Consider the following 25,952-nt stretch of genomic DNA (forward strand, 5'->3'; position numbering starts at 1 on the left):
TCATTTTATAGATGAGGAAACTGAGGTCCAGGAAGGTTAGGGGATTTTTTTTACAGTTATACAGGTGGTAAGGGGTATGTTTCAGGCATAGAAAGGGAAAAATAATACTGGAGAACTCTTGGGGAGAATTAAAAAAAATAAGGTGGTTACTCATGCAGTAAAATTAGAGGATCAGAAAGACCATTTTGACCCTAAATATATCCTCCTCCAACCTGTCAACATTGAAATTTCACCATTCTTGAGTTTAGAATCCTTCATATTCCACTGAGAGGGGACCTTAACAACTACCATCAGCCAATGCCTTAGATGCAGTCATAATTAGCATAGGACAACTGAAGTTTTTACCCAGGTCAATGATAGGAGGGGACATACTTCCTCCCCAACATGCTCTGTGGCTTCAGCCCTTAGTACTTGTCCAATACTGGTCCCCTCCTGAGGGCCTTGGCCTCTTCCCCTCCTTAGCATAAGAATGAGGCTGGAAACTGTAGGAAATGGGCTGTCCTATCTCTTTTTGCCATTCTTCCAGAACTGAATTTCTAGTTAGTTAAGGTGAAAGATTTCTAGTTCTGGTTGAGCTCAGTGGGGATTAATATTGGCAGTCAGCTGAGAAGAAGATTCCATGAGAGTGAAACATAATACAGATACCAGGATGAGGTGGAGTATCATCAAACGTAAAAAAAGGTCATAGAAAAAAAGAGCATCAGACTTGAGAGGAGGCATGGTACAATGGAAAGAATGCTGGAATTTAGTCAGAAGACTTGGTTTCTACCATATTTTACTTGAGTGGCTTGGGTGAGCTGCTTATTCATTAAAATGCTGGGGCTGTTCTAGATGATCTCTAATATCCCTTTCTTTTTTTTTCTTTTTTCTTTATTCATTCATTCATTCATTTATTTTTAACATTACTACTTCAACTTGAAGTCTTGAAATTAGAAGTCCTGGGTTGGAGTCCTAGCTCTGGCCCTGACTTTGTGATCATAACAGTTTCTTTATCTATCCAAGAGGGATGAGAATCTTTGACCTCTCAGGGGTTTTGATATTCAGATTAAATGATGCTGATGGAGCTTGGGTTTAGTAAACAGATTACCTGGAAGGAAATTCAGTCTGTAGACAGAAATTCCGAGTTGAAATCTCAGCTCAGACTCTTACCAATTGTGTGACCCTTGGTTGAGTCACTTGATTTTCTTGGACCTGTTGCCTTATCTGTATAAGGAGATCAGACTCAATGACCTCTGAGGTCTTGTCTGTCTAGGATTCTATATAAGTGGAAGATATTTGAAAATAGAATCATCCATTGTTATATGATGTTAAAGGACTAGGTGACTTGGGGGGGTGGTAAGTGACTTGGATAAAGGGCAGGTAGAGTCTTCCAAAGGGACTTGGGAACACACATGGACCTGGAAAAGTAATAGCTAACATTCACAGAGCTCTTTAACATTTGCAAAGTGTGTTACACAAGCTATCTAATTTGATCCTCACAACCACCATGATCCTTACAAGTTCCATTAGGTGCTGCTAATATTACCTCCCTTTTATGGATGAGGGAATTGAGGTCAAGAGAGACTAAGTCACTTGACCAGGGTCTCACAGTTGGTAAATGTCTGAGGCAGGGCTTGAACTTCTTGCCTCCAAATCCAGTGAAAGATAAAGAGTTGGCCATTTTTGAATCTTAAGTTTGGGATTTAGACAAAGAAGTGATTTTCTTCTTTAGGTTTGTCAATCCTAACTCATGGAGTAGATAATAGAACTACATACCTGAAAGGGACCTCAGAGACCAAAAATCCCTCTCCAGCATCTTCAGTCTCCCCTTGAAGACTCCTTTGAGGGCAGTCCATTACCTCTCAAGACAGAGCATTCAACTTTTGAATAGTATTATTAAGATATTTTTTTCCCATCAAGTCAAATTTTTCTCCTCATTGGGTCTAGTTCTACCTTCAGGGACCAATCAGAAGATACGATCCACATCTTGGTGGATTCCTTACGGGTGCCCAGATCCCCCCCTCCCCTCACTCCTAAGATACAACTCTCTCCTCTAGTTTGCCTTTTAGCAGATCCAGACTGTAACCCTGATGGCATGTGCACGTGTGGATAAAGTGGGTATTGTAGTCAAGGTGGTGAAACTATCATCCTGCCACTGGAGGCCCAAGTCAACTCATGTCTAATATCAGATCCAGGTGTAGCAACATCCTCATTAGCCATTCCATCAAACTTGACATTCAAATTCTTTCATAGTCTGGTTCCAACTTACCTTCGCAGCCCTATTTCCCCCTCTCCTTCAGTCTCACTGTTTCTCACACATATTCTACCTGGGATTTTGCATAGAGTTTCATTCATTCATTTGTTCACAATTAGAGCAGTTGGGTCTTAGCATCATTACCTTAGAAATAATCTAATCCAATTTCTGTTACTAATCAAGAGATAGAGTCTAGAAAATGGACATGGCAGACTACAAGTAACAGAACCAGGATTCTAACATAGGCTAGCCGACTCCAAATCTACTGCTCTTTCAATTAGTTTTTTTTTCATTCTCATCCCTCCCAGATACTGCAAAAAACAAGAAAACAAAACTCCCGTTACAAACATGTAGTTGAACAAAACAAATTCTTCAGTGTCCAGTGCTCTTTCAGAGATAACATACTAATTAATGTAGCAAACATTTTTTGAAAGCCTACTCTATGCATTACTTGAACACAGATTAAAAATAAATTTCACAAGTATAAAATGGAGTATGTCTAGACAGAAGTTCATTTGAAAAAACATGGGGGGGGTCTTGGACAGCAAGGTCGATAAATGTGTCTGTTGACAACCAATTGGCAACCAAGTAAATATCATTTTAGGTTGCATTAGGAGAGGCAGAAAATGTGGGACTCAGAAGGGGCTATTTGTCCAACTGTCCTCTATTCTGGGCAAGTCACATTTGAAGTGTTGTGTTCAATTCTGGTTGCCAAGAACATTAATAAGATTGGGAGTATTCACTTAAGGTGGAAAGGAGGTCCACCAAGTACATGCCATAAGGGCTCCAGTTGAAGAGATAGGGATGTTTAGCTCAAAGAAGATAACCTTAGGAGGGACATGGTAACTGTCTTCAAGACTTTGAAGGAATATCACACAGAAGAGGATGTAAAGTCATTATATTTGGTGTCACAAAGAAGAAATAAGAGGAAAGGGTAGAAACTGGAAAGATAGATTTAATATTGATGTAAAAAAAGGATCTAATTATTCACGCATAAAAAACTAAATGAATGAAGACCATCTTTTGTCCACACTATGACATACAGGTAAATGACTACCTATAGAACTGTTAGTTTCTATATCTTGGCATTGCAAATGGATTAAGGCATCAAGCCCAGAATTTAACTAGAGTCAGAGAGAGGGCCAGATTTTGGGGGAAATTGAAAGTTCTTTGAACTATTTTTTCCAAGTTACCCTCACAAAAAAGACCCATTTTTTTGGAATGTGATTTGATTTGATTTTTTCCAATTACACGCAAAGATAGTTTTCAACATTCGTCTTTTTGTAAGCGTTTGAGTTCCACATTTTTCTACCTCTCTCCTTTCCTTCCCCAATTCCCATGACAGAGAGTAATCTGATATAGGTTCTACACGTTCAATCATATTTAGCATATTTCCATATTAAGGAGTCATATTTTTAACACAAAATATTTTTTCAGTGACAATGTATGACTACAGCTGAAGAGAAAGTATAGGTTAAAGTCTTTCTTCAAAGTATCTATTAACTTATGAATATGTTTATACATACATCCTTAGAAGAATATAAGCTACCTCAAGGCAGGGATTGTTTCATTTTTATCCTTATATTCCTATTATCTAGCATAGAATCTGGCATATAGCAGGCATCTAATAAATGTTTGTTGAATTAAATTAAGTTGAATATATACATATTATACAAAGACATTAATAAAAGAAGATAGACCTAGACTATAGATATATGATGGAAATATAGTTAATGTTTATTTAATGAATCAAATTGAATATATACATAATATCTAAAGATATTAAATAAAAGGAGACAAAAATAGAGCTAAATGATGGAAATATAATTATATTTTATATGTCTTCTTTTCTTGATTGAGATTATAGACAGATAATCTGGGAATATGGAAGCTAGGTGGTGCAGTATATAGAGCACCAGTCCTGCAGTCAGGAGGACCAAAATTCAAATCCAGACTCAGATACTGGATACCTACTAGCTGAGTGACCTTGGACAAGTCACTTAACCCCATTGCCACACAAAAACCAAAAAAAAGCCTTTCCTCTCAAATCATCTGTTGAAAAAATACTCCTTTAGTGTTCAATGCTAGTACCTTCTCCTCCAGGAAGCCTCCATTGTCTTCATCAGCAACATCACTTATCCAGATATTTACTTACTTGTTTCAGGTATGGAAGTCCTGGTTCTTTCAAGCTGACTGTGAGCTCCTTGAGGACTTAATACATCTCCTGTCTCTCCCACAGTTCCTATCAGATAGCTAGGAACCTAAAAAGATAATTGCTGAAGATTTTTTGAAATTAACTCAAATTTGCAGAGGATATAGCCCCTGACTACTGGGAGATGATAATGCCTATTGAATTGTGAATGTCTTACCCACTTACCACTGCCAGTAAAACTCTGTTCTAGGTAATGAGGGGGGAGATACCAAATCGAAGGTTCAAAGGGGTTTTTAGCTTTAGGTCAGAGGAACAAACTTGAAACAGACTGGAGAAACAGCAATGAACATCATGGATGTCTGGGAAAAGGAAAAAAATACTGGAATATTTAGACACGAAAACATTCATTCATTCATTCTTTCATTCATTTCTTTGAGATTTATAGTGTTTTAAAGCTGGAAGGAGCCTTAGGAACCATCCAGATCAAACTCTTAATTTTGCAAATGAGGAATCTGAGGGCCACAGAGGGAAAGTAAGTTTTCCAAGGTCACAGAATAAACCAGTTTTAGGGCTAGGACAGTACTCAGGTTTCAGAATTTTTTCATTGGATTTCATATATGCAAAGTCAGGTGCTTGGTGGTATGGAGTGGAAAGAGAGAGAACCAGAAAGGGGCAGGGTTCCCTTGTAATCTAGGAGGGAGATAAGTAAGGAAGAATATAAATATATATATATATATATATATATATATGAATATGCATATATAAAAATGTGTAAATGCATATAAATGTGTATATATTCACATATTGTTTTACTGATGTTTAGAATTAAAGAGATAGAAAATGCTCATTATTTAATTAAATTTTAAAGGGGGCCATATAGAAATTTTCCCAGAGATCTGGTTGTTAAAGTAATAAATTTTTACTAGCAATACACGTGTCTATACAGGTTCTCTTCCATAGACATGCTAATATGGGCTAAGTGGGTTGTTTTCCCAGGACTGACCTTGAGCAGGTCACCTCACATCATTAAGCCTTGGTTTCTCCCTCTCTTAAGAGGAGAACATTAGACTGGATGTTTTTGAAAATTCTTTGGGTCCTGACACTGTATAATTCTTTGATTTCTTATGCATGTTTTAATGGTGGCTTTCCTGATAGCAATGCAGTAATTGCAGGTGAGGTTATTGACTAAAGATTGACTATAACAATTTATGTATATTAAGGATGTGCATGGCCACCCTGGGTGCCTCAGGACCTGTCCCTAAGAGCCTACAGACTAGTAAAGGAGATAAGATAGATACATGAATAATTGGTATAGGCAAGATACCTGTTTAGATGCTATTTGCACTAGATGACCTCTGGGTCCCTTTCAACTCTCTGATTCTAAGATTCTAGCAAATATTAGGCAAATTGGAACATTGTTAACTTTAAATAAGAGATCTCAATAAAGTGCTATAAGACATGGGGAGAAAAGAATCATTTCCATCTGGGGGTGATCAGAGAAGGTTTCATGGAGGAGGTGGTTAACTCACCTGGATCTTGAAGGAAGGGATTTCAACATGATGTTTGTCATCATCACCACCATCAGCAGCAGCAATAGTATTACTACCACTACCATCCTCTCCTGGCACTAAACAAGACCTCAGCAAAAGGGTCCAATGAGAGTGCCTGTGTTGTGCGAGAGTGTTGAACTCCCCAGGAGGATTATGGTCTCTAAACCCAAGGCTATTTGGGTCAATGAGAAGAACCTGCAGATCTGTGCTAGAGGACAAGATGTGAACTATGGGCTATCTATCCTGATTGAATCCTCAGTAGATTATTTTGGTCTCCAGGAATCTTGGTCATCCCAAGCCTGGTAGGTCACCTCATGGATCAGGGTGGTGCTGGCTTCATTGTCCAAGGGGCTTGGGACTCTTGTTAGGAGCTAGAGTAGGCACCTTCCTCTCTCTATCAAATGTTCTCAAATTCCAAACAGGAAATATGGGGCCAGTGTTTATTCTCTGAGGCACTATACATGAGACAAAGCACAGAAAAATGGATAGAGAGATAGATGAGAAATAGATTAAAGAGGAGGAAGGAATGGAGAAAGAGGAGGGAGAGAGAAGGAGAAAGAGTGAGATAGGGAGAGAAATAGAAAGTCATAGAGATATTGCAAAAAAGGCAGAGACGGAGAAATAGATGCAAAATATGGGGGGGGGGGGGAGAGAATATCAAGAAATTCAGGGAAGGAAGCAAGACAGAGAGATGGGAAGGAAAAGACTCTGAAGGCAGTGATTTGAGAGAGGGAAGAGAAGCGGGGTTCAAAGGGAGAGGGGTTGAATCTGGAAACCCAGCAGCTAGCCAACCCAAGCCAGTGAGCTGGGAGGGAGCTGATGGCTGTTTCCATGGAGATAGGAATTCACTCACTAGGAGAATGATGAATGACTGCAGCCCCAGCCCTTTACCTCTGGGACTTGGGGTCCTTTCTTCCTCCTAAGGGTCTTGCTCTTCCCCCAACCCCAGCCTCTCCCAGCCCATTCTAGCCCCTCCCAGCCCAGGCATGGAGGGGGGTGGTGATTGGGAGAGGAGGAAGGGATGTGGAGGATACAGGAGGAAGATAAGAGAGGGAAGGAAATGAGAAGGGCTGGGCTAAGTATGTAAGCTATATGGTGTCTAAGTACGCTTATGGGAGACTGGATTTGACCTCCCCTTAGACCCATTCTCTCAAGGACCAGGGCTCTCCCCCCCCCCCCCCCCCCCCCGCCTCATAGGATGTGACCTTGATTAGGAGAAGGGAGAAGGGGAATTAGGGAGAGGTCTGTCTCCATGTCTGATCTGGAAAGGGAAGAGAAGCAGTTATGGGTAGAGGAGACAGAATCCAGGCCATATAGAGAGCTAGAGGAAAGGTGTTGAGATGAGTGGAAGTAGGAGGAGAAATTGAGAAATAGAGGAGAGGGAGGGTAGGGCAGAGGGGCAGGAAAGGGGAGGTGAAGCATGGTGAAGAGGAGGAAGGGAAACGTACATGCTTGCTTTTCTTGCCAGCCTTTGGTTCTGATTCTCCTAGTCCCACTCCCCACCAAATGACCTTTACTTTTCGAAGGTACACGGGGTCCAACTTTCTCTGCCTTCCCAACACAGGTCCTATTATCGTTAATGGATAGAAGGTGAAGATAGTGGAGTAAAAGACAGCCTCATCTACAGGAAGATTGTGGGAGTAGGGAGGACATTTAAGGATGAGGCAGGGGTGTGTAAATGAATTGACTTCTTGGTATTCTTATTAGGTTGAAGACCACTGGGGTAAACTGAAAGGGGTAGGAGTTTTGCAGGTTAGGGATCAGGAGAGTGAACTTTGAAGTTAGCCTGAGTTTGGGGACATCTCTTCTTTCTTGTCCTCACCTCAAGATGACCAGAGATTCATTTGATGGGAGAATTCTAAGAGATCAGAATCTGGCTTACAGAAACGAGCACAGTACTGGAGTCAAAAAGACACCCTGATTGGCTCCATAACCTTGGAGACCAGCAGAGCTGTCCTTAATGATTGATTGATTGGTGGTTTATTCTTTTTTGTCAAAGAAAATCATGACATCAGAGAGCTGAATTGGATTTGAGTGAGGGTTTGCTGTGCTAAGTCACCAGCCTCATCTGGGACTGGTGGCCAGATATGGATCAGGATGACTGAAGATGGCCCTGGCTGTGAGACAATCAGGGTTAAGTGACTTGCAGAAGGTAGCACAGCTAGTAAATGTCTGTGGCTGGATTTGAATTCAGGTCCTCCTGATTTCAGGGCCGGCATTCTACCCACTATACCATATGTCCTTGGTCCTGACCAAAATCAAAGTGATCTTTCTCTTCCTACTCCTTTTCCTTTTCCTCCTTCTCTTCCCCATCCCCATCCCCATCCCCATCAGCTTCATCCTTATACCCAAAAGCACATGTGAAGGGTTCTTGTTTTGGGGGAGCTTCCATTTTAAGACAATGGAGAACCTAAAACCAAAAGGACAAAAACAGGAAACTAGGGGCTATGAGTACATGGGAAAGCAGGTTTTAAATCTCTTAAGTGCCTTTCAGGACAAGGAGCTAAGATCAAGGGTTTGATTGAGAAGGGTGGGGAGGAGTTCCACACTCAGAGTGGATGGGGTGACCGAAAATTGCCAGTTCTGCACTGGTCAATCCATAACAGTTTCAAGAGGCAGGAGGAGATTTCAGAAGTCATTTGAATGGGGTGAGGTAGGTGATTTAAAAGAAAGGTTTTGCAGGATCAATACAGGGGTCTATTCCTAGAAGTTGGTTAATAGGATCTATTGAGGAAGGAAGGAAGGGAGGGAGAAAAATGTGGAACTCAAAGCCTTACTAAAAATGATTGTTGAAAACTGTCTTTGCATGTAGTTGGAAAAATAAATTTTTAAAAAATAAAAAATAAACATTTTTTAAGAGTCAAACAATAGGCTATGTGCTGGGGACATATACAAAAAAAAAGGCAAAAACATGGTCCTTGTCATCAAATTTTTCACATCCTAATGGGAGAAAACATATAAATAAATATATATGTACAAGATATAGCAAGAGTAAATAGAAAGTACCTAGGGAAAGGCAGCTCACTGAGGAACTACTTCCATTAACTGGGTGGTGTCCTGCCTCCACCACTGGAAGAGAAAGTTCTGGTGACTGTCTCTGGGTGTCTCTGGGTGACTGGCTTTTATGAGTAGTAGAGGTAATGAATCTCTTTTCTCCCCCTCCCTGGCTGCCTTGGGGACCTGGTCCTCCTTTCGTCCAGCCCTTTGCCTGGTCCTGGGCTGTATGATCTTCCCTGATGGCTGGGATGCGGAGACCATCCGGGATATGTGTGGGCAGAAGACAGGGAAGTATTCTCTGGGGGACTGCTCTGTTCGCTGGGCGTACATCCTAGCCATCATTGGTATCCTCAATGCCCTCATCCTCTCCTTCCTCGCCTTCGTGCTGGGTAACCGGCAAAACGACTTGCTGCAGGACGAACTCAAGACAGAGAGCAAAGGTGAGTGGGGAGGGACAGAGGGAGCCAGGTGCTCTCAACTGGCCAAGGTCCTGACAAGGCAGATGGGTTTCTCTGGAGTTCACAGGATAAAGGGGGGGGTGTGGATGGGGGGTTGGGGAGCCAGGAACAGACTTGAGCAGCTCTTCTCTGTGGGTCTGTCCACTAGCTCAGAGATTGATTTTAGAGAAGGAAAAATGATGTCTCATGTGGCTTGAGAGAGGTGAGACCAGGGAGCCTTGGATCACTTGTGTGCTATGGTTATCACCCTTCTGAGCACTTGTCTAAAGGGGACATGGAAGTGGGGTCCTGAGGCTCTTTCTTAGGCGCTGATCCAGAGGCCAGACTGTAATCCCTATAATGGAATTTTGCTACCTTGATTTGTGAGTCAGAAGACCTAAGTTGGGATCCTGGATTGTCCAATTTCTTTTTGTGATCGAGTCATTTCCTAGGCTATCTGGCAGGAAACTTAGAAGTCATTCAGGCCAGTCCCTTCATTTTGCAAATGAGGAAATGAATACATACAGAAAAGGAGTGATTTGCCTGATTCCAAACACATCTCTCCTTCCTTTGGACCAAGCTGCTGCTCTCTGGATCTGCTTCCTCATCCACAAAACAGGAATAATACTATTTACACTACTCATGTCACAAGCTCAAATGAATTGCTGCGGTTTTTTTTTTTTTTTTTTTTTTACTGATTTCATCTGATGTGGGAGAATTCCCTCTACCAAAGTCATTAGAAGACCTCTGTGACTCAGAGTCTTCCAGAATTGTATGAGGGCACTGGGAAGGGAACGGACTTACTTAAGGTCACACAGACACAATCGGGCAAAACTTGAACTCAGGTCTTTCTGATTCTGAGGACATCATTCTAGCTAGTGTCCTAGGCTGCTTCTCCAATGTTGGCTCCCAAATTAAATATATATATCAATAAATCTGAATGCAATAGAAATGGAAATTATTAATAACTTGGGCTTCCCCAGGCAAGGTTAGTAGGGACTATCTCATTTTAACCCAGGACCATCTCACTGAATCAATTTTGGGGGAAAGTCCACAATTCCTTCTTGTCACTCACACCTGAGAGTTCTTTGCTTGGCAGTTGAGGCAGAATGGCTAAGCTAAATTTATCCTTTTATGGAATCTTCTACCATCTTGCCTCACCTGACCCACTGTGTCTCATCTTTTTTTTTTTTTTTTGCAAGGCAATGGGGTTAAGTGGCTTGCCCAAGGCCACACGGCTAGGCCATTATTAAGTGTCTGAGGCTGGATTTGAACCCAGGTCCTCCTGACTCCAGGGCCGGTGCTCTATCCCCTGCACCACCTAGTTGCCCCTGTGTCTCATCTTCTTCCTCCTCATTCTTGGCTCCCAAAACTTTAGCCTCAAGTCACCCACAGACACGTCCAGGTGTTCCCTCTTGGGTCTTGCTCCCTCTTCTACTCTGTAGCTAGTGGTGTCCCTGGACTTAGAGCCTAGATTAACATTGACATTCACCTTCCCCTTTGTCCTAAGTTGCCTTTCCTTCTCCTATGTGATCCAGCCGGCCTGCACATGCTCAGCAGCCCTTAGGTCCACCCGCCCTGCTCCATAACTGCCTTTAAATCATAGGCCATCTCCATCAAGAACTCACCAAGCTACTCTTGATCCTTTGACCTAACAAAGCAGAAGGGTTATGGGCAATCCAAAACCCCAGATGAGGAAAAAATAAAAAGATTTGCTTGTGGAATGGAATGAATTATACCTGGTGGTCCTTGGAGCATAAAACAACAGACTATCAGAGTTGAGAGGGACCTTAGAGATTGGTCAGTGAATCCAAAGCCTTTATTTTGTGGTAAAAGTATTGAAACCCAGAGAGGAGAAATTATTCAAGTTACCCAGTTAATTAGATACTTATTCAGCACACACCTCACCGTCTATTCCCCCTCTACCTTTGGTCTCATCCAAGGCTCTCCCCAGAATTCTCCCAACTGTTGTTTTCTGGAGGAGTAGGGAAGACTTAGTAAATATATTAAATAAAAGTCAGATTTTTTTCCCCAAAATAATCTTGCACATTTAAATAAATGAAACTCTGAAAAAATGTCTCTTCCACAACCCGGAGAAAAACTGTGTATAGTTGCTCAAAGCTGCTTCTGCTCCTGCCACTATTTCTAAAAATGAGAAATCCCCTTGTGAATATTAGGACACTTATTTACTACAAAAAAGATTTCTTCTAAAACCTAGAGGAAAACTGTGTATAGTTACTCAAAGCTGCTTCTACTCATGTCACTATTTCTTTTTTATTTTTTTGACAAGGCAATGGGATAAAGTTGCTTGCCCAAGGTCACACAGCTAGGTCATTATTAAGTGTCTGAGACCAGATCTGAACTCAGGTCCTCCTGACTCCAAGACCAGTTCTCTATCTACTTTGCCACCTAGCCACCCCTCATGTCACAAGTGGTAGATCCCCTTGTGAATATTGGTACACAGAATATTTTCTCTGGATTGTGAAGGTCAGGGTCTATGAAAGATCCATCCTCTGTACTGGATATTGCTTTTGGATAATAATGGTTGAGGCAGGTGTATGCTGGTAAGCATTTAACAATCAGCTCTTTAACAATTAGCTCTATGGGGCACAGGATTACATACTATATACTTTCAGTTTTAATCTGCATTTTTTTCTCCATCACTTTCCTAAATCCAGACAAGCAACAAAACAATAAATGAAGCTCAGATTTGTGGTGCTTTTGGTTTCTAGATGCTCATGCTGAAGATTTATCACTGACCTGTCCAAGTTGGCTCCAGCATATGCTTGGGTTGAAGGGGGACGTCACCAAGACAGCCCTCCTTGGGGATGGATTAGAATAGACTGGAATGATGACTTCCTCCCATGTTCCCCGTTGAATTACATGCTCAGTGTCAAAGTCACTGGGAATTTAGGGAAGGGTCCTTTGGCTTGTGTAAAGGGTCTATGGCCTCAAGGGGAGACCGGCCAAAGGAGGATGTCTTCATCTCCCTTGTTTTCCTCCCCAGTGTGGTGTAGTGGAGACAGTCCTGGAGAGAAAGTCAGAGGACCTGGGTTTACCTCCTGGATCTGCTACTTAGTACCCTGTGGGGTCTTAAGGGGGTCCTTTTCCCATTTTAGGTCTCAGTTTCTTCATCTATGAAATGAGTGTTAGTCTAAATGACCTCTGAAGGGAATCAATGAGCCTGTATTCCAAGGGGATTATTTCTTTCCTTTTTTTTTGGCAAGGCAATGGGGTTAAGTGGCTTGCCCAAAGCCACACAGCTAGGGAATTATTGTCTGAGGCTGGATTTGAACTCAGGTCCTCCTGACTCCAGGGCCGGCGCTCTATCCACTGTGCCACCTGGCCGCCCCCCAAGGGGATTATTTCTGAGAGACAAGATTAAGGACTAGTCCTTCCTTAACCTCCCTTAAACCCATTCTAAGGGACAAAGGTTGGGAAGGGTTCAGGTTTCTAGGTCAGGACCTTGTTCCTCACAGGGGCAGGGATGGGGCTTAGGACGTCTTTATCTAACTGGCTTTTTGTCTCTCTCTGTCTGTCTCTGTCCTTCTGTCTATCTTCTCTTTTACTCTCTCCCCCATCCTGACCACCCCACCCTGCTCCTTTGCTCCCCGTCCTGACCCCCTTCTCTTGCAGATTTTGTTGGCTCTGCGGTAAGTTCTGTGTTACGGCCTGGTGGGGAGGTCCCAGGGTGGGGGGTCCTCCCCTGTCCAGTTTCTCACTCACAGGGACCCTGAGGGGCAGGATCTCAAGCCAGAAAAATGAGATGAGTTCCACTTGTCCAACCCTCCCTCTCCTCTCTGTCCATTTGACCCCTAGGGCAGACCCTGACATCAGACTCCTCTCACAGTAGGGCTGCCCTCCTGCCTTTCCCTGATCCCTCCCAATCTCTATTCCTGGCCAAGGGAGCAGATGGGGGTGGCTTCCTGACCTCAAGAAAGTCTTTCTCTCTGGACCCAGGGAAGGCCTGGGCTCTGGTTCTCAATGGCACTGGACTTTCAAGAGAACCCGACTTCCCCTGGGCCTCTCTGGCTTTCCTTGCCCCACTGTCCCCTCTAACTTCATGGAAGGTATCAGGGCCAGATCAGGCCTACTCCCAGGCCACAAAATTTGCAATCACCAATGGTGACTCAGTGACCAAATCTTTTGGTTCCAGATCATGGGGGAAACCCCTGTATCCTTCTGGGGTTCCCCTTCCCTGTCTGGCCCTCTAGGGTCCCCACCCACAACTGCAGGTTCAGTTCTCAGTTTGGGGGCTGCCCCTCCTGGTGCTGACTCCCTCTGTCCTGGCCCCCTCCACTCCCTCCCACTCCCCCCCCTCCCAGAACATAACAGAGATGCTGCCACTGGGCCTTGCCCTCTCTGGAGGCCCCGGACTGGACTCTTTCCCGCCTTTTTCTGCCACCGACGGTTCAGTGACGTGCACCTCGAAGCCTCAGATGCTGCCAACCTCCCTCGGGCGGCCTCCCCGAGACCCTGCTCTCCCCAGCCAGCTCACCTAAGCTGAAGATGACCTGCCTGGAGGGAGGGAGCCTGGAGTCCTGGGGCCACTCACCCCCTCCTCCTCTCTTCAGCCAACATCCCACTGGCCACTGGCCCCACCGCTTTCACTGGGGTCCAGACAACTGCAGCTTTGTTTCAAGACAAAAAGATCAACTGAATTAACTGGCGAGATTCAGAGATGCTGGGGAAAGGCCCGGGCCAGCTTTTCCTCCATCTCCCTCTGTGCAGGACCCCCTCGCCCCCTTCTTGCCCTTTCACGCTGAACCAGAGCAAGCACTGGAGCGGGCCAGAGGGGAGGGGGTTGCTTTCATTCTGGACTGGCCTCCAGCCTCCTCCTGACCCTCTCTCGGGAGGACTGCTCCGCAGACTGGGTCCAGCCTCAATGCCCCCCACCTGCCCCCGGCCTGGGCCCGTTTTGTACAGCACAGAATTCTCAGTTCTTTTGTTCATGGGGATGGGGGAGGGAGAATGGAAGAGGGGGCCCAGAGACAACATTCCTCTCCTCCATCTGCCGGTGGCAGAAACTGTCCTGTTTCTTTGATACTTTTATGTGCAACTTGAACTTGCAGCTCACCTCCAAACAGGGTACTCCCCATCCCTCCCCCCAACCCTGCCACCCCGTGTCCACATCTTCTCTCTGCACCTCCCCCTCAAGCAGGGGACTCCACCACTATCACTTTATGCTTTAAGCCCATTTTTTGGAGACATGATGGGGCTGTAAATGGGGCCAAGGGAACAGGTGAACACATGAGTGTGTATGTGTGTGTGTGTGTGTGTGTGTGTGTGTGTGTGTATGTGTGTATGTAGAATGCGAGTCATGTGAACTATTGGTTGTCAGAGAGAGAATGGGCTTCTTGCCTTATCTCCTTTCCCCCATCCACCCACCCTCTGCCTTTCTTTTCAGAGTGGAGAGATGGAATGAGGGGCACCAGGGGAAGCTCACAGGGTCCTCTGCATTGTAGGAACAGAGCCACTAGCCTTGGGGACCTCAATGGGGTTCAAACCTTCTTTCAACTCCCTCCCATCCCCCTCCAGAAGAGTGGGTGTTCCCATTCACTCTGACCATTGAGCATACCCATGGGATGTAGATTGGATTAGGAGGCTCTCTCAGAACAGCCCCCCCCCCCCAACGGATTAGAACCTTTGCTTACCCTCTACCCGACCAGGAAAAGACAGAGCTCCAGTTTCCATACGTCTCTTTCCTAGGGCTGGGAGGCTAGGTCCTGGATGGTTTGGGACAGGGGTCACTTCTCAGGGGCCCTAGGCCCTTTTCCTTTCCCCCCCACCCAAGGGAAATCATTCCACTCATATACACCTCTAGTGTGGCCCCAGCACTGTGCTCCCTCCCGACTCCTTCTTCTCTCCCCTCCTACCAAAAGAACTTCATAAAAAGAAACCCCAACCCAAACCACACAGCAATGCTACATTACAGTTAGAGAGTGGACATACTGATCCCATGATCCAATGAAGCCGCAGGATTCCCCAGTCGACATCCCGAAGGTGAGGACAGACTCATCCAGGGATGGGAGTGGTATGAAAATGAGCTCTTTGAACATACACACCAGAGTTCCACATAGAAGGCTCCAGGGTGAGAGAAAGGAGGATAATAGTGAAAAAGGAGGAAAGAGACCTAGCAAGCACAAAGGCTTCAAAGAGGAAAAGGAAAGGAGAGAGGGGGAAGACATATGGGGGAAAGGAAGAGTAGGGTGCAAATGGGAGGTGAGAGAGACACACACATTTGGAGAAAGGAGGCAGAGAGGAGAAAAGTTGACAACTGAGGAATAAGAGGAAAACATGTGGTTGGAGGGAAAGACATATGGAGAGAGAAGTATGTAGAGGGAAACAGAAGCAGAGATGAACAGAAGGAAGAGGAGACAGATGGAGGAAAGGATTGAAGAAATTTAGATAGAAAGAAGGAGCTAAAGATGGGAGAAAGGGACAGGGACAGTGCTGGAGAATGAGAGATGAGAAAGGAAAAGGGGTACAGAGATTACAGAGGTCGAGAGACTTGAAGAGGAAGGAGGGAAGAGGCTGGAGAGTGGGAAAGGGCAACAGGTGGAGAGAAAGGGAAACAAAGGTGGGCAGAGAGGGAGACGGAAACAGACAAGGAGAGAGATTTTGAAAGAAGGGATGAGAAATAGGGAGGTAGAGATGAGAGAAACAGAAACAGAAGAGACATAAGAAAGTAAGAAAGACAGGAGAGAAGAAAGGGGAAAAGTGGGGAAGAGAAAGAAAGGTAGAAATGAGGGAGAGAAATGAGTGGAGAAGGAAAGGGAGACAGAGGCAAAAGGAAAAGGAGAGAGATGCAATGATTTGAAGAATAGGGAGAGACAGATGGGGAGAATGGAGGGACAGACTGCTGGAGAGCAAGAAGGAACGAGACACAAGAGGGAAACATGGGTGGAGACAAAGAAAAGACAGATGGGGAGAGGAAAGAAGCCAGGGAGAAAAGAGGGAAGCAAGAATTTTTTTTTTAAAAGAAAACTGGGAGGCAGAGGTGGAGAGATAAAGACTGACAGATGGGGAGAAAAGGAGATGGGAAAAACAGGAGACAGGAGAAATAGGGAAAGAGAGGAAACATTGGGAGAGAGAAATGGGAGGGAAAGGGACAGTAGGAAAAGGAAACTGCTGGAAACGAGACAAATACAAATGGGGAAAGATGGAGAGGAAGCACTGGGAGAGAGAAATGGGAGGGAGAGGGACAGTGGAAAAAGAAACAAATGGAGGTTTAGGGAGGGAGGGGAAAAGGGTGGGAAACAGGAAGAGATGGAGGGGGAAATAATCAGGAGAGAGAATGAAATAGGAAGAAGGTAGTAAATGGGGAATGGATGAGAAGGAAGGGGGAAAACATTTGGAAAGTGGAAGCAAGGAGGCAGAAATGGGGAGAGGGAGGCAGATGGGGAGAACGGGAAAAAGATGGAGAACAACATGGAGGGAGGGAGAAGGAAAGGAAATGGGAATGGATAGAAGAGAAGGAACAAGGAATTGAATGGGGAAAAAAGGAGGGAGCATCCTATGGGGAAGGAGACTGACAGATTTGAAGAGATGGAGGTAGGGATAGGGATAGGGAAAGTGACTATTAGGGTGAGGAGAGGAAAATTTGCTCTCCAAAGGCTTGAAAACTTCCAATACTGCAATTGAAGACTGAGGATAAAAGGTCCCCCATATACTCCAACTAGTCAAGGCGGACTTCCTTGCGTGAGCCTGGGCTGTGATTGGGGATGGGGATGGGGTAGTGGTAGCATCCGACCTATCCACCCTTTCTCCCTGAGTCTTTCTCCTCTCAACACTATAGGACAGGGTTCGGCTAGAAATCCAACCCTAACAGGCTGGATTTGAGTTGAGGCTGTTTCCTTTTGCTGAGAGATTAGAGTGAGGGGGATGGTGTCTTCAGAGGACAGCTCCTATTCTGATGAAACTGGGCCCTGTGGAGAAGAGGGAGGGAGACTGGCTCCCCAGAAGACAGAGCTGCAGGGAAAGAACTAATGATGGTTACAACCCAGGCCAGGTCCCCTGGGAGACATGAGCAGACCGAGGCCTTGGGAATGGGCCTGAGTAGACTGGAGTCTTAGGGAAAGTAGTTTCTCCTGGAGCATTGCACCAAGACACAACCCAGGGGACTGGCCCAGGAGAAGTTTCTCAGACATCTGATACTGTCAGAATCAACAGGTTGGATCCGACACTTGATGCTTTGATCAGCATTATGTAAGCGGGGCTGAGGTCCACCCAGGTCCCCTCCTCCTTGGTAGCCCAGAAACATGAAAACTATTGCTGGAGAACTGAAGGAGGAGGGGGTAGATTCAATTCATAGGGGATTGAGGGGGACAGGAGCAGAAGGTACTCCATCCAGTGTCTAGACTTAGGAATACTAAAGGGACAGTTGGACTCTGGACTCCAATGAATGAATGAATAAAAAAAGCATTTATTAATTGCTTACTGTAGGGCAAAGCATTGTGCTAATGCTGGTGACAAAGAGAAAAGCAAGACAGTCCTGCTCTTAAGAAGCCCATATTCTTATGGGGGAGATCACACATGTAGGAATTTTCTGTTGTAAATCAGATGAAAATGTCCTTTGTCCTTAGAACACAGTATCACTATAAATGGTTATGCATCTTCTTCAATAGAATCTTCTGGGTACCTGAGCAGTATAGGGTGGCAGTCATATCTGAATGAATGTTTGGAGTTGTTTCCAGAGACAGCCCTAGAAGCTTCTTACTTTGGATTATGGGGTCCTTGCATTCAGATAAATTTTGGGGGGGTCTAATGAACTTGGATCGGAAAAATATCTTTATTTTCACTAATCTCTAACTAAAATTTAGCATTTCCTCCAATTATTTGGAAACATGAGATTTCATGAGGAAAATTTGAGGATTCCAAAGGCTTCAGCAGACTGTCAAAGGTGTCCATGGCACAATAAAGATTAAGAACCCCTTCCCTGAGCAGAAGTACCCGGACTTTCCCTTACTCCTCTATCTTGGCCCAGAAAGACTCTGGAAACCACACCCCTAAGCCAGGAAGTTAGCCAGCCTCTTGGACATGCCTAGTTAAGGTTTACCAAATGTTATACCTGTTTACCCTAAGTTGGAGATTTTCAGAAGGAATGACTTCAGTGGAAGAACATCCCATCTTTTGGAGATCCAGTGAAAAAGGCTTCTCAGTCGGGGGAATGATAGATTATAGGTTTCAGGCAGAGCCTTGAAAACTCACAGGTCATCTACTGGAATTCATGGCCTGGTGATAGTGGGAACCAGAGACAGGGAGAAGGGTCCAGGCTTTTATGTTAACGAAGGACGGAGGGATGGTGTTGGTGATATAACAGTTTGACAAACCTCTCTAGGGCAGCGTCCTTCAGATGGGAATGGAGTGAAACTTGGGGAAGTGAAGCCAGAAATGTCTTTTTTTACAAAAGCCATGTCCAGTCAATATCTCAACCAAGTTGACCCTCCCTCAATTGCCACTCCTTCCTAGCCTGCGGTTCGAACCAGCTGGAAGGGGGTTGGGAAGGGGGAGTTTCAGTTTCCAAACAGCTGGATGCTTTGTCCCCAGTGGTGGTGGTGGTGGTGGTGGTGAGGGTCCTGTGACATCTGTTGTTAGCCTAGCTTGGTCTTGTGAATACTTCATCAGTTAGTACAGTTTGAGTGTATCTTCACTCTTCATTGTTAGACATGGGAACCTCAGTTTTGGTCTTGGAGCCCCTTTGATGCTGGATTTTAGCTTCAGTGCAGGTGGAATGGTGTTCAATAAAGGAATTTATATCACCAGTTCTGACTGCTTACTCTGCTTCATCTACTGGTTCCCAAGCACCCTGTTGAGCCATGAAATGGCATTCTAGATGGATCTTCTTGGCTTGCCCCCAGTACTTTCCCTTTTGTAAACTAGCCTACGTCCTCTACTCCCAGTACTTGGCCATCTCTAAATTTGTGCTGAAAAAAATCTTTTTCATTGCACAATGAGTCACAAAATTATTCCTGCTCCTTGACCCAGTGGTGCCATTTCCAGTATTCCCTAAGAAGTTATAGAAGAGAGATCTCACTTTGACAAATACTCTGAGGGAAATTTGTGATATGAAAAACCCAGAAACAATCATTGTATCTAGTGATACTAAGAGAACTTGAATCATCCATGGCATATGAATGTAATGGGATATGATATATTGGTGCCATATAAAATTATAAGAGCGTGTGATTTAATGAAGGTTGGTCATGTATGACAGAGTGAAGAGAATACCTACTGTGCAGTTAGTGAATCTGAGCTCAAATCCCATTTTTGATGTGGTTTTGAGTGGTGTCCCTTGACTTCCCTGGGCCTAAAAAGAGGGAGTTGGAGTAGAATTCCCTTCTAAGTCTATGATCCTGTGAGTAAGGAAGACCTGTTAAAGTTTTTTTTTTTTTTTTGGATTTTTCAAGGCAATGGGGTTAAGTGGCTTGCCCAAGGCCACACAGTTAGGTAATTATTAAGTGTCTGAGACCAGATTTGAACCCAGGTACTCCTGACTCCAAGGCCGGTGCTTTATCCATTGCGCCACCTAGCCACCCGGAAGGGCTTTCATCTTGTCTCTGACTATGTAGACTGTGTGGTCTTGGGCAAGACCCTTAACATCTCAGTGACATTCTATGAGGTGATAAATGGATCTATAGTTTTATTAATATAGGAAATTCCCTCTACCAATGCAAATTTCATCTTCTCTTCAAATTAGTCTTAGACAGCTGCCTAAAGCATTAAGGGCCAAATTTCCAATTTGCATTGGCAAAATGGAACTTATGTGCATCCAGTTAATGACATCAGTGAAATGGTCAGGTTTCCCTCCATTCCCCAATAATCCTGACTCTCCAATGATGGAGAAAACAAATATATAGATAATAAAAGAAGTGATGTGGACTGAAGGAAGCAGCATCAGGATGACACAGGTATATAAACAGTAGTAGAGTTGGGACAGCATTCAGAAAAGCAAAATATAAAAAGGAAACATGGAAATATATGACATTTTTGTTACTCTCTTATTGACACATTTACAAAAGTCTCCAAACTGCAAATAGTGGTGGTATGATCTTTTCCTATTTTTTTGTTGCTCTAAATGCTTGGTTTTGTTGTTGGTGACTAACTTGTGAATTATAGAAGGAAAAAAAAGCCAGCAGTCATGCCCAAGCCAGATAGTGTAGACCCTTGTTATGTTAACTTTAGAGATGAAGAGACTGCAGACTGAGGTACAGAAAAAAAGGGTGTTACTCAAAATTGTTTCTGGTTAGAAATGACAGATGTGGAATTTGGATTCATTATCTAAATTCAGAGTACATGTTCAGTTGCTTGTTGCCCTGCTTTGTTGCTATTGGAGATGCAAGAGACAATTTGACTTGACAATGTTGCCATAAGATTCTGAAATTTCTAGGGTTCTTGTATCTATATTTGGAGTATTTCCCATTTGTCTACTGCTGGAAGAATATTTTTTTTGATCTCTGGTTTGTGAAAAAGTTCAAGAGGCTAGGGGAACTACTGTTGGGTAGAGTCCTACCCTGATTCAGCAAGCATAGGATTGAGAGGATAAACTAGGATATTACCTAGGGAGGTAAAGGAAACAGAGGCCCAGGGTTGGCCTAGTTCCCATAAGTATTAAGAAGAGTTGGAATGTGAACCCAGATCTTCTGACTCATTCCCACTATACTGTTCCCTCTCTTGGCAGTGTTCCCTAAACCTTCAAATAATTAAACATTTCCAAAAATTATTCTCTTAGTCTTAGATGTTAAGGGTTAGCTTATGGTTTTCTCTTAAATTTCCCTTATTATTATGATTTTTTTAGGCAAACAGGATTGTGATTTGCCCAGGGTCATATAGCTAAGTATCTGAGGCTAGATTTGAACATGGATCCTCTTGACTCCAGGAGGAGTGCTTTATCCACTGTTACTGTCTCTCTCCCCCTTTATTCTTCTGTAAATCAAATCCAAAAGCAGAGAAAAATTCCCTGTAGTTAATCCCAGAAAAAGGCCTTGGGCTCAAACCACATTTAATTATTGTTTTTTTTTTTTTTTGTTATTTCTGTTTTTGTTAAGAATGAGTTAATTGACTTGCCCAAGATGACACAGCTGGCTTGCAATTATCAAGTATCTGAGGCCACATTTGAATATTCAGGTCCTCCTGATTCCAGGGCTGGTGCTCTATCCACTGTGCCACCTTGCTGCCCCTAGAAGAAATAGTTTAGTGAAGAGTAAATGAAATCTCAAATATTTAGAGCTAAAAGTTTCCCTCTAAGGAAACTAGTGTTACTCTTGTTTTATACATGAAGGAACTGAGGTCCACAATCCAAGGTCACATAGGTGATAGTCATATCCAAATGAATAACCCTGTGTTCTTTCAACTGTCTCAGTTTGTTTTGGAATTTTGCCTTTGCCACTCTCCAAAAAAGTTGTGCGATCATGAGCAAGTAGGTATCTCTGGATCTCAGCTCATCTGTGGAATTAGGATGCTGGATTAGATGGTTGTGAGGTCCCTTCCAGCTCTCATGTTTAATGTTTCAAGAGAATTTGATTGAAGATCCTAAGGCACAATCTCTTTCATTATCCTCATTTATGAAATGGGTATAATGCTCACAGTCCAGGGTAATGTTAAATATCAAATGAAACAAAGAATACCAAAGTATTTAGCCACCTGTAAAGTAGCTAAAGGCCTCCATAGAGGTATTGTTCTGCCATCACTATAATAACTTCTATCAAGCAATCAATCTGAGACTTGCAGTAATGTCTTTCGGTGACATTGGGATCTTGCAATAGTAATCCTAGGAAGTATCCTATTGGCATGGGGAAGTCCTATCTATATACAGATGTGCAGATAGAAAGATACTCCTAGGTTCTAGGTTCTTCTATTCCCCTTGTCTCTGTAGTAGATCAAGATGAATTCTGGTTTTGAGGATTTAAGGTAAGAGACCAATTTGGATTGTCAAAAATAAAAATGCTTTGGAATAGAATATTGCTAAGTTTCCCTCTAGAGCAGGGATTCTTCAGTTTTGTTTTTCGTTTCGCTTTTTGTCAGACCTCTTGGGCAGACTGGCAAAGCTTACAGACTCCTTTCTCAGAATTATGCATTACAAAGAAAACTCAACTGAAATAATTATCAATGTAGGCAATAGGTGGCGCAGTGAGAGCACTGGGCCTGGAGCTAGGTAGACTCACTGAGTTTGAATGTGACTTCAAGACCCTTACTAGTTGTGTGATCCTGGGCAAGTCACTTAGCCCTGTTTGCCTCAGTTTCCTCATCTGAAAAAATGAGCAAGAGAAGAAAATGGCAAATCCCTTCAGTATTTTTGCCAAGAAAACCTTAAATGGAGTCACAAAGGGATGGACACAATTGGAAAAAAACAACTAAATTATTAACATAGCAGCTAGGTGGGTACAAGTGTATAGAGCTGGTTCAGGAAGGAATTTTCTTGAGTTCAAATCTAGCCTCAGATACTTCTAAGCTGTGTGACTCTGGGCAAGTCATTTCATCCTGTTTACCCATTTCCTCATCAGCAAAATGAACTGGAGAAGGATTTGGCAAACCAATCCAGTTATCTTTGCCAAGAAAATTCTAAATGATGTCACAGTCAGAAATGACTGAAAAACAACTGAACAAAAATTATCAATTTCTTTTTTTCCTTTTTTTTAGTTTTTGCAAGGCAATGGGGTTAAGTAGCTTGCCCAAGGCCACCCAACTAGGTAATTGTCTGAGGTCGGGTTTGAACTCAGGTACTCCTGCCTCCAGGGCCGGTCCTAGCCACCCCCCAAATTTGTTTTTTTATTTTTTTTAAGATTTTTTCAAGGCAAATGGGGTTAAGTGGTTTGCCCAAGGCCACACAGCTAGGTAATTATCAAGTGTCTGAAACCGGATTTGAATCCAGGTACTCCTGACTCCAGAGCCAGTGCTTTATCCACTGTGCCACCTAGCTGCCCCTCAATTTATTTTTTTTTAAAAAGACTCCAAGTTAAAATTTTTTCTTAAAAGTTGAGTTTTAAGATCCCAGGATAATAATCTCTCTATTCTAGATTATAGGCTGCAAATAGAGTTTTGGATTATCTCTAACTAGGTGTCAGTATATCTAGACTTAACTGAATATTTCAAAACTGAAGCTGCTTGAATACGAGATGTGACTATTAAATATCAAGGGTGCTTCTAAAGAGAACATAAAAAATTACAAATAAAATAATACTGTCCCTTATTCAATAAACATTTAGTAATTGGATCTAGAATTATAGGACTAGATGCTGTAGTAGATAAAAAGGTTAGATTTATAGGATTCTTACCATGGTGTCAATATAAGACACTAAAATAAACTGTTGTTTTCTTGGATTTCCTATATTTTACTATTGCACTGATTCGTATACACTAGCATTATGTTCTTCTTACCATTTATTGGGCTTAAAACTAGTGCTAAGTGAAACTTAAAAATTGTCCTTCTGGGGATTGACATTGTGAAACCCAATGCAATGCTACAAGGGGGGGGGGGGAATCACAACTAGCTCAGAGAAGGATACGATCAAATAAGGTTTTTGTTTTGAAGTGGTTTGAACCATGCATTCACTGAAAATTCCTCTAGCATGAGGAAAATAGAAAATCCCTTACCTTTTTTTCTCCGTACAGCTGTCAAGGTTAAGGCTGCCTTTAATTACTCTTCTTTTGGCTAGTTTGTAGACCTACCTTTCCTCAGAGGCATCATTAACAACAGAGGTAGAAGACAAAAACAGTTTCTAGTCCTGGCTTTAGCACCAGCAGTGAAACTTTCAAGTCTCTAGGTCTTGAGAAAATACTTCCCAATGAAACCTTATCTATTGTATTTGTCAGAGCTGACCATGAGTCCTCTTGAGTATTTGCTCCTCTCTGGCTTTTTGAGACCTCTCCTGGTTTGTTTCCTATCTGTCTTGATAGCTTTCTTCTCCTTTGCTAGGTCCCCATCTATGCCTGCCCTCTGCCCTCAAACTGTGGTTCTCCTTATGGGTTCATATTGAACCAGTTTCTCTTCTCCCTGTTCTGTAACATCATCATCATCATCTTTAATTCATCTTTTATACAAAAGACTCTCAGAACTGTACTGTATATCCAACTTAGCTCTTCCCCGAGCTTTGGTTCTACATCAATTGTCTATTGGACACTTCAAACCACATGTCCTGGAGACATCTCCGATAAGTCCAAAACAACTTTTTTTCCCTAAATTTTTCCCTCTTCCAAGTTCACCTGTTTTTTCCCACAATCCTTATGGTGTCTGAGATTTGAAACTTTGGCATTATTCTTGACTCCTTCCACAGATCAGTCTCCTTTCCCACTTTGTTTCAGGTCCTTCATCACCTCACCTAGATTACTACAAAAGCCCTCTTCGAATTGGTCTCCCTAACACATATCTCTTTTTACTTTGTTCCAGTGCTGTCAAATTAATTTTCCTTAAGAGCAGATCTGACATGTTCCCAATTCTAATTATTGCCTCTAGAATAACATACTTCTACTTAGGTCCAGATAAGTTTTACAAACCTGACCCCAACCCATTCTTCTAGTCTCAATGGATTTTCTTCCTCTACCTTGCACTCCAGTCTAAGTGGCCTTCTGTGTGCCTCTTTCATCTCCTGTTCTCCAGGCCTAGACTGTTCCCATCCCTACCTTAATTAGTCTTTCTCCTTTGAAGGGGCAGCTTAGGCCCTGGGGAGTCTTTCCTGCTCCCCACCACTGCTAGTATTCTCCTCCCCAAACTGCCTTGTATTAATTACTTTTGCTACATTATGTCTAACATACATCTGTAATTTTTTTAGATTATGTCTCCATTATGTCTCTCCCAGTAGAATGTATGTTCCCTTCACCCAGGGATCTCTTCATTCTGTGTCCTTGTGCCCTGGGGTCCAGCCCTGCATCTGGCACATTAAAAGGACTTCCTATTCACTGACTAATTGCTCTGCCAGTCTAGGAGCTGTGTAAACAAATGGGGTTTCGGGTATGAAGACATTTTGTAAAGTTCTAAAGATTCTGTAATTTTACAAACTGCCCCACAATGCATGAAGCAACACCATCTATTTTTTCTGGGAGGGTTCCTGTTCCTACCAGACAAGCATGCACATGCCTATTCCTGCTATGTCTCCGGTTCTATTTCAAGACTTCAGGACAGAGTGGGATCTTCTTCACCTAGACAGAAGAGTCACTCATTACAGCTTTTCAGAAAGAATGTTTAGAACAAAGTACTAAGTAGGTCAAGCTCCAAAGCTGTTTGAGCTACTTATTTTCTTCTAATGCGAAAGGATACACCCCTAACCCTGCTATGTCACCATATATCCCTGGGTCAAAGGGTCTGATTAGTGCAAACCTATCTCTGCTCATGGGAAAACTCTCACTCCCTCACCAAGACAGTCTCACTTTTGCCTAGGAAGCACACTATTATTATAAACAGACTAGAGTATATCACATTGAGAAAAAGTAAAATTTTTAACTTTTTTGATTATCAAGGTAAGTATTTTATTATAAAAATTATTACATCTCTTGTGAAAGTTCAAATGTTACAGCAAGGTGTAAACACTCCACTTGAGAAAGAAGTGACACTTCTTCCCTTCCAAGAGTTCTTCCCCCCCACCCCCCTC

The 25,952-nt window shown here is 43.1% G+C and overlaps 1 protein-coding gene across 1 annotated transcript in view; it reads left to right on the forward strand.

Annotated features, from left to right (window-relative positions):
* LHFPL4 (LHFPL tetraspan subfamily member 4) overlaps nucleotides 1-13,871 on the forward strand; it is a 31,555-nt gene extending 17,684 nt beyond the window's left edge. Inside the window, exons 2-4 of the mRNA XM_074196071.1 lie at nucleotides 9,136-9,372; nucleotides 13,006-13,022; nucleotides 13,695-13,871. Coding sequence (XP_074052172.1) covers nucleotides 9,136-9,372; nucleotides 13,006-13,022; nucleotides 13,695-13,871 — 431 coding nt within the window. The remainder of the gene's footprint in view (nucleotides 1-9,135; nucleotides 9,373-13,005; nucleotides 13,023-13,694) is intronic.
* The last annotated feature ends 12,081 nt before the right edge of the window (nucleotides 13,872-25,952 follow it).

Source organism: Macrotis lagotis, chromosome 8 (assembly GCF_037893015.1).
Source record: "Macrotis lagotis isolate mMagLag1 chromosome 8, bilby.v1.9.chrom.fasta, whole genome shotgun sequence".
Lineage (NCBI taxonomy): Eukaryota > Metazoa > Chordata > Mammalia > Peramelemorphia > Peramelidae > Macrotis > Macrotis lagotis.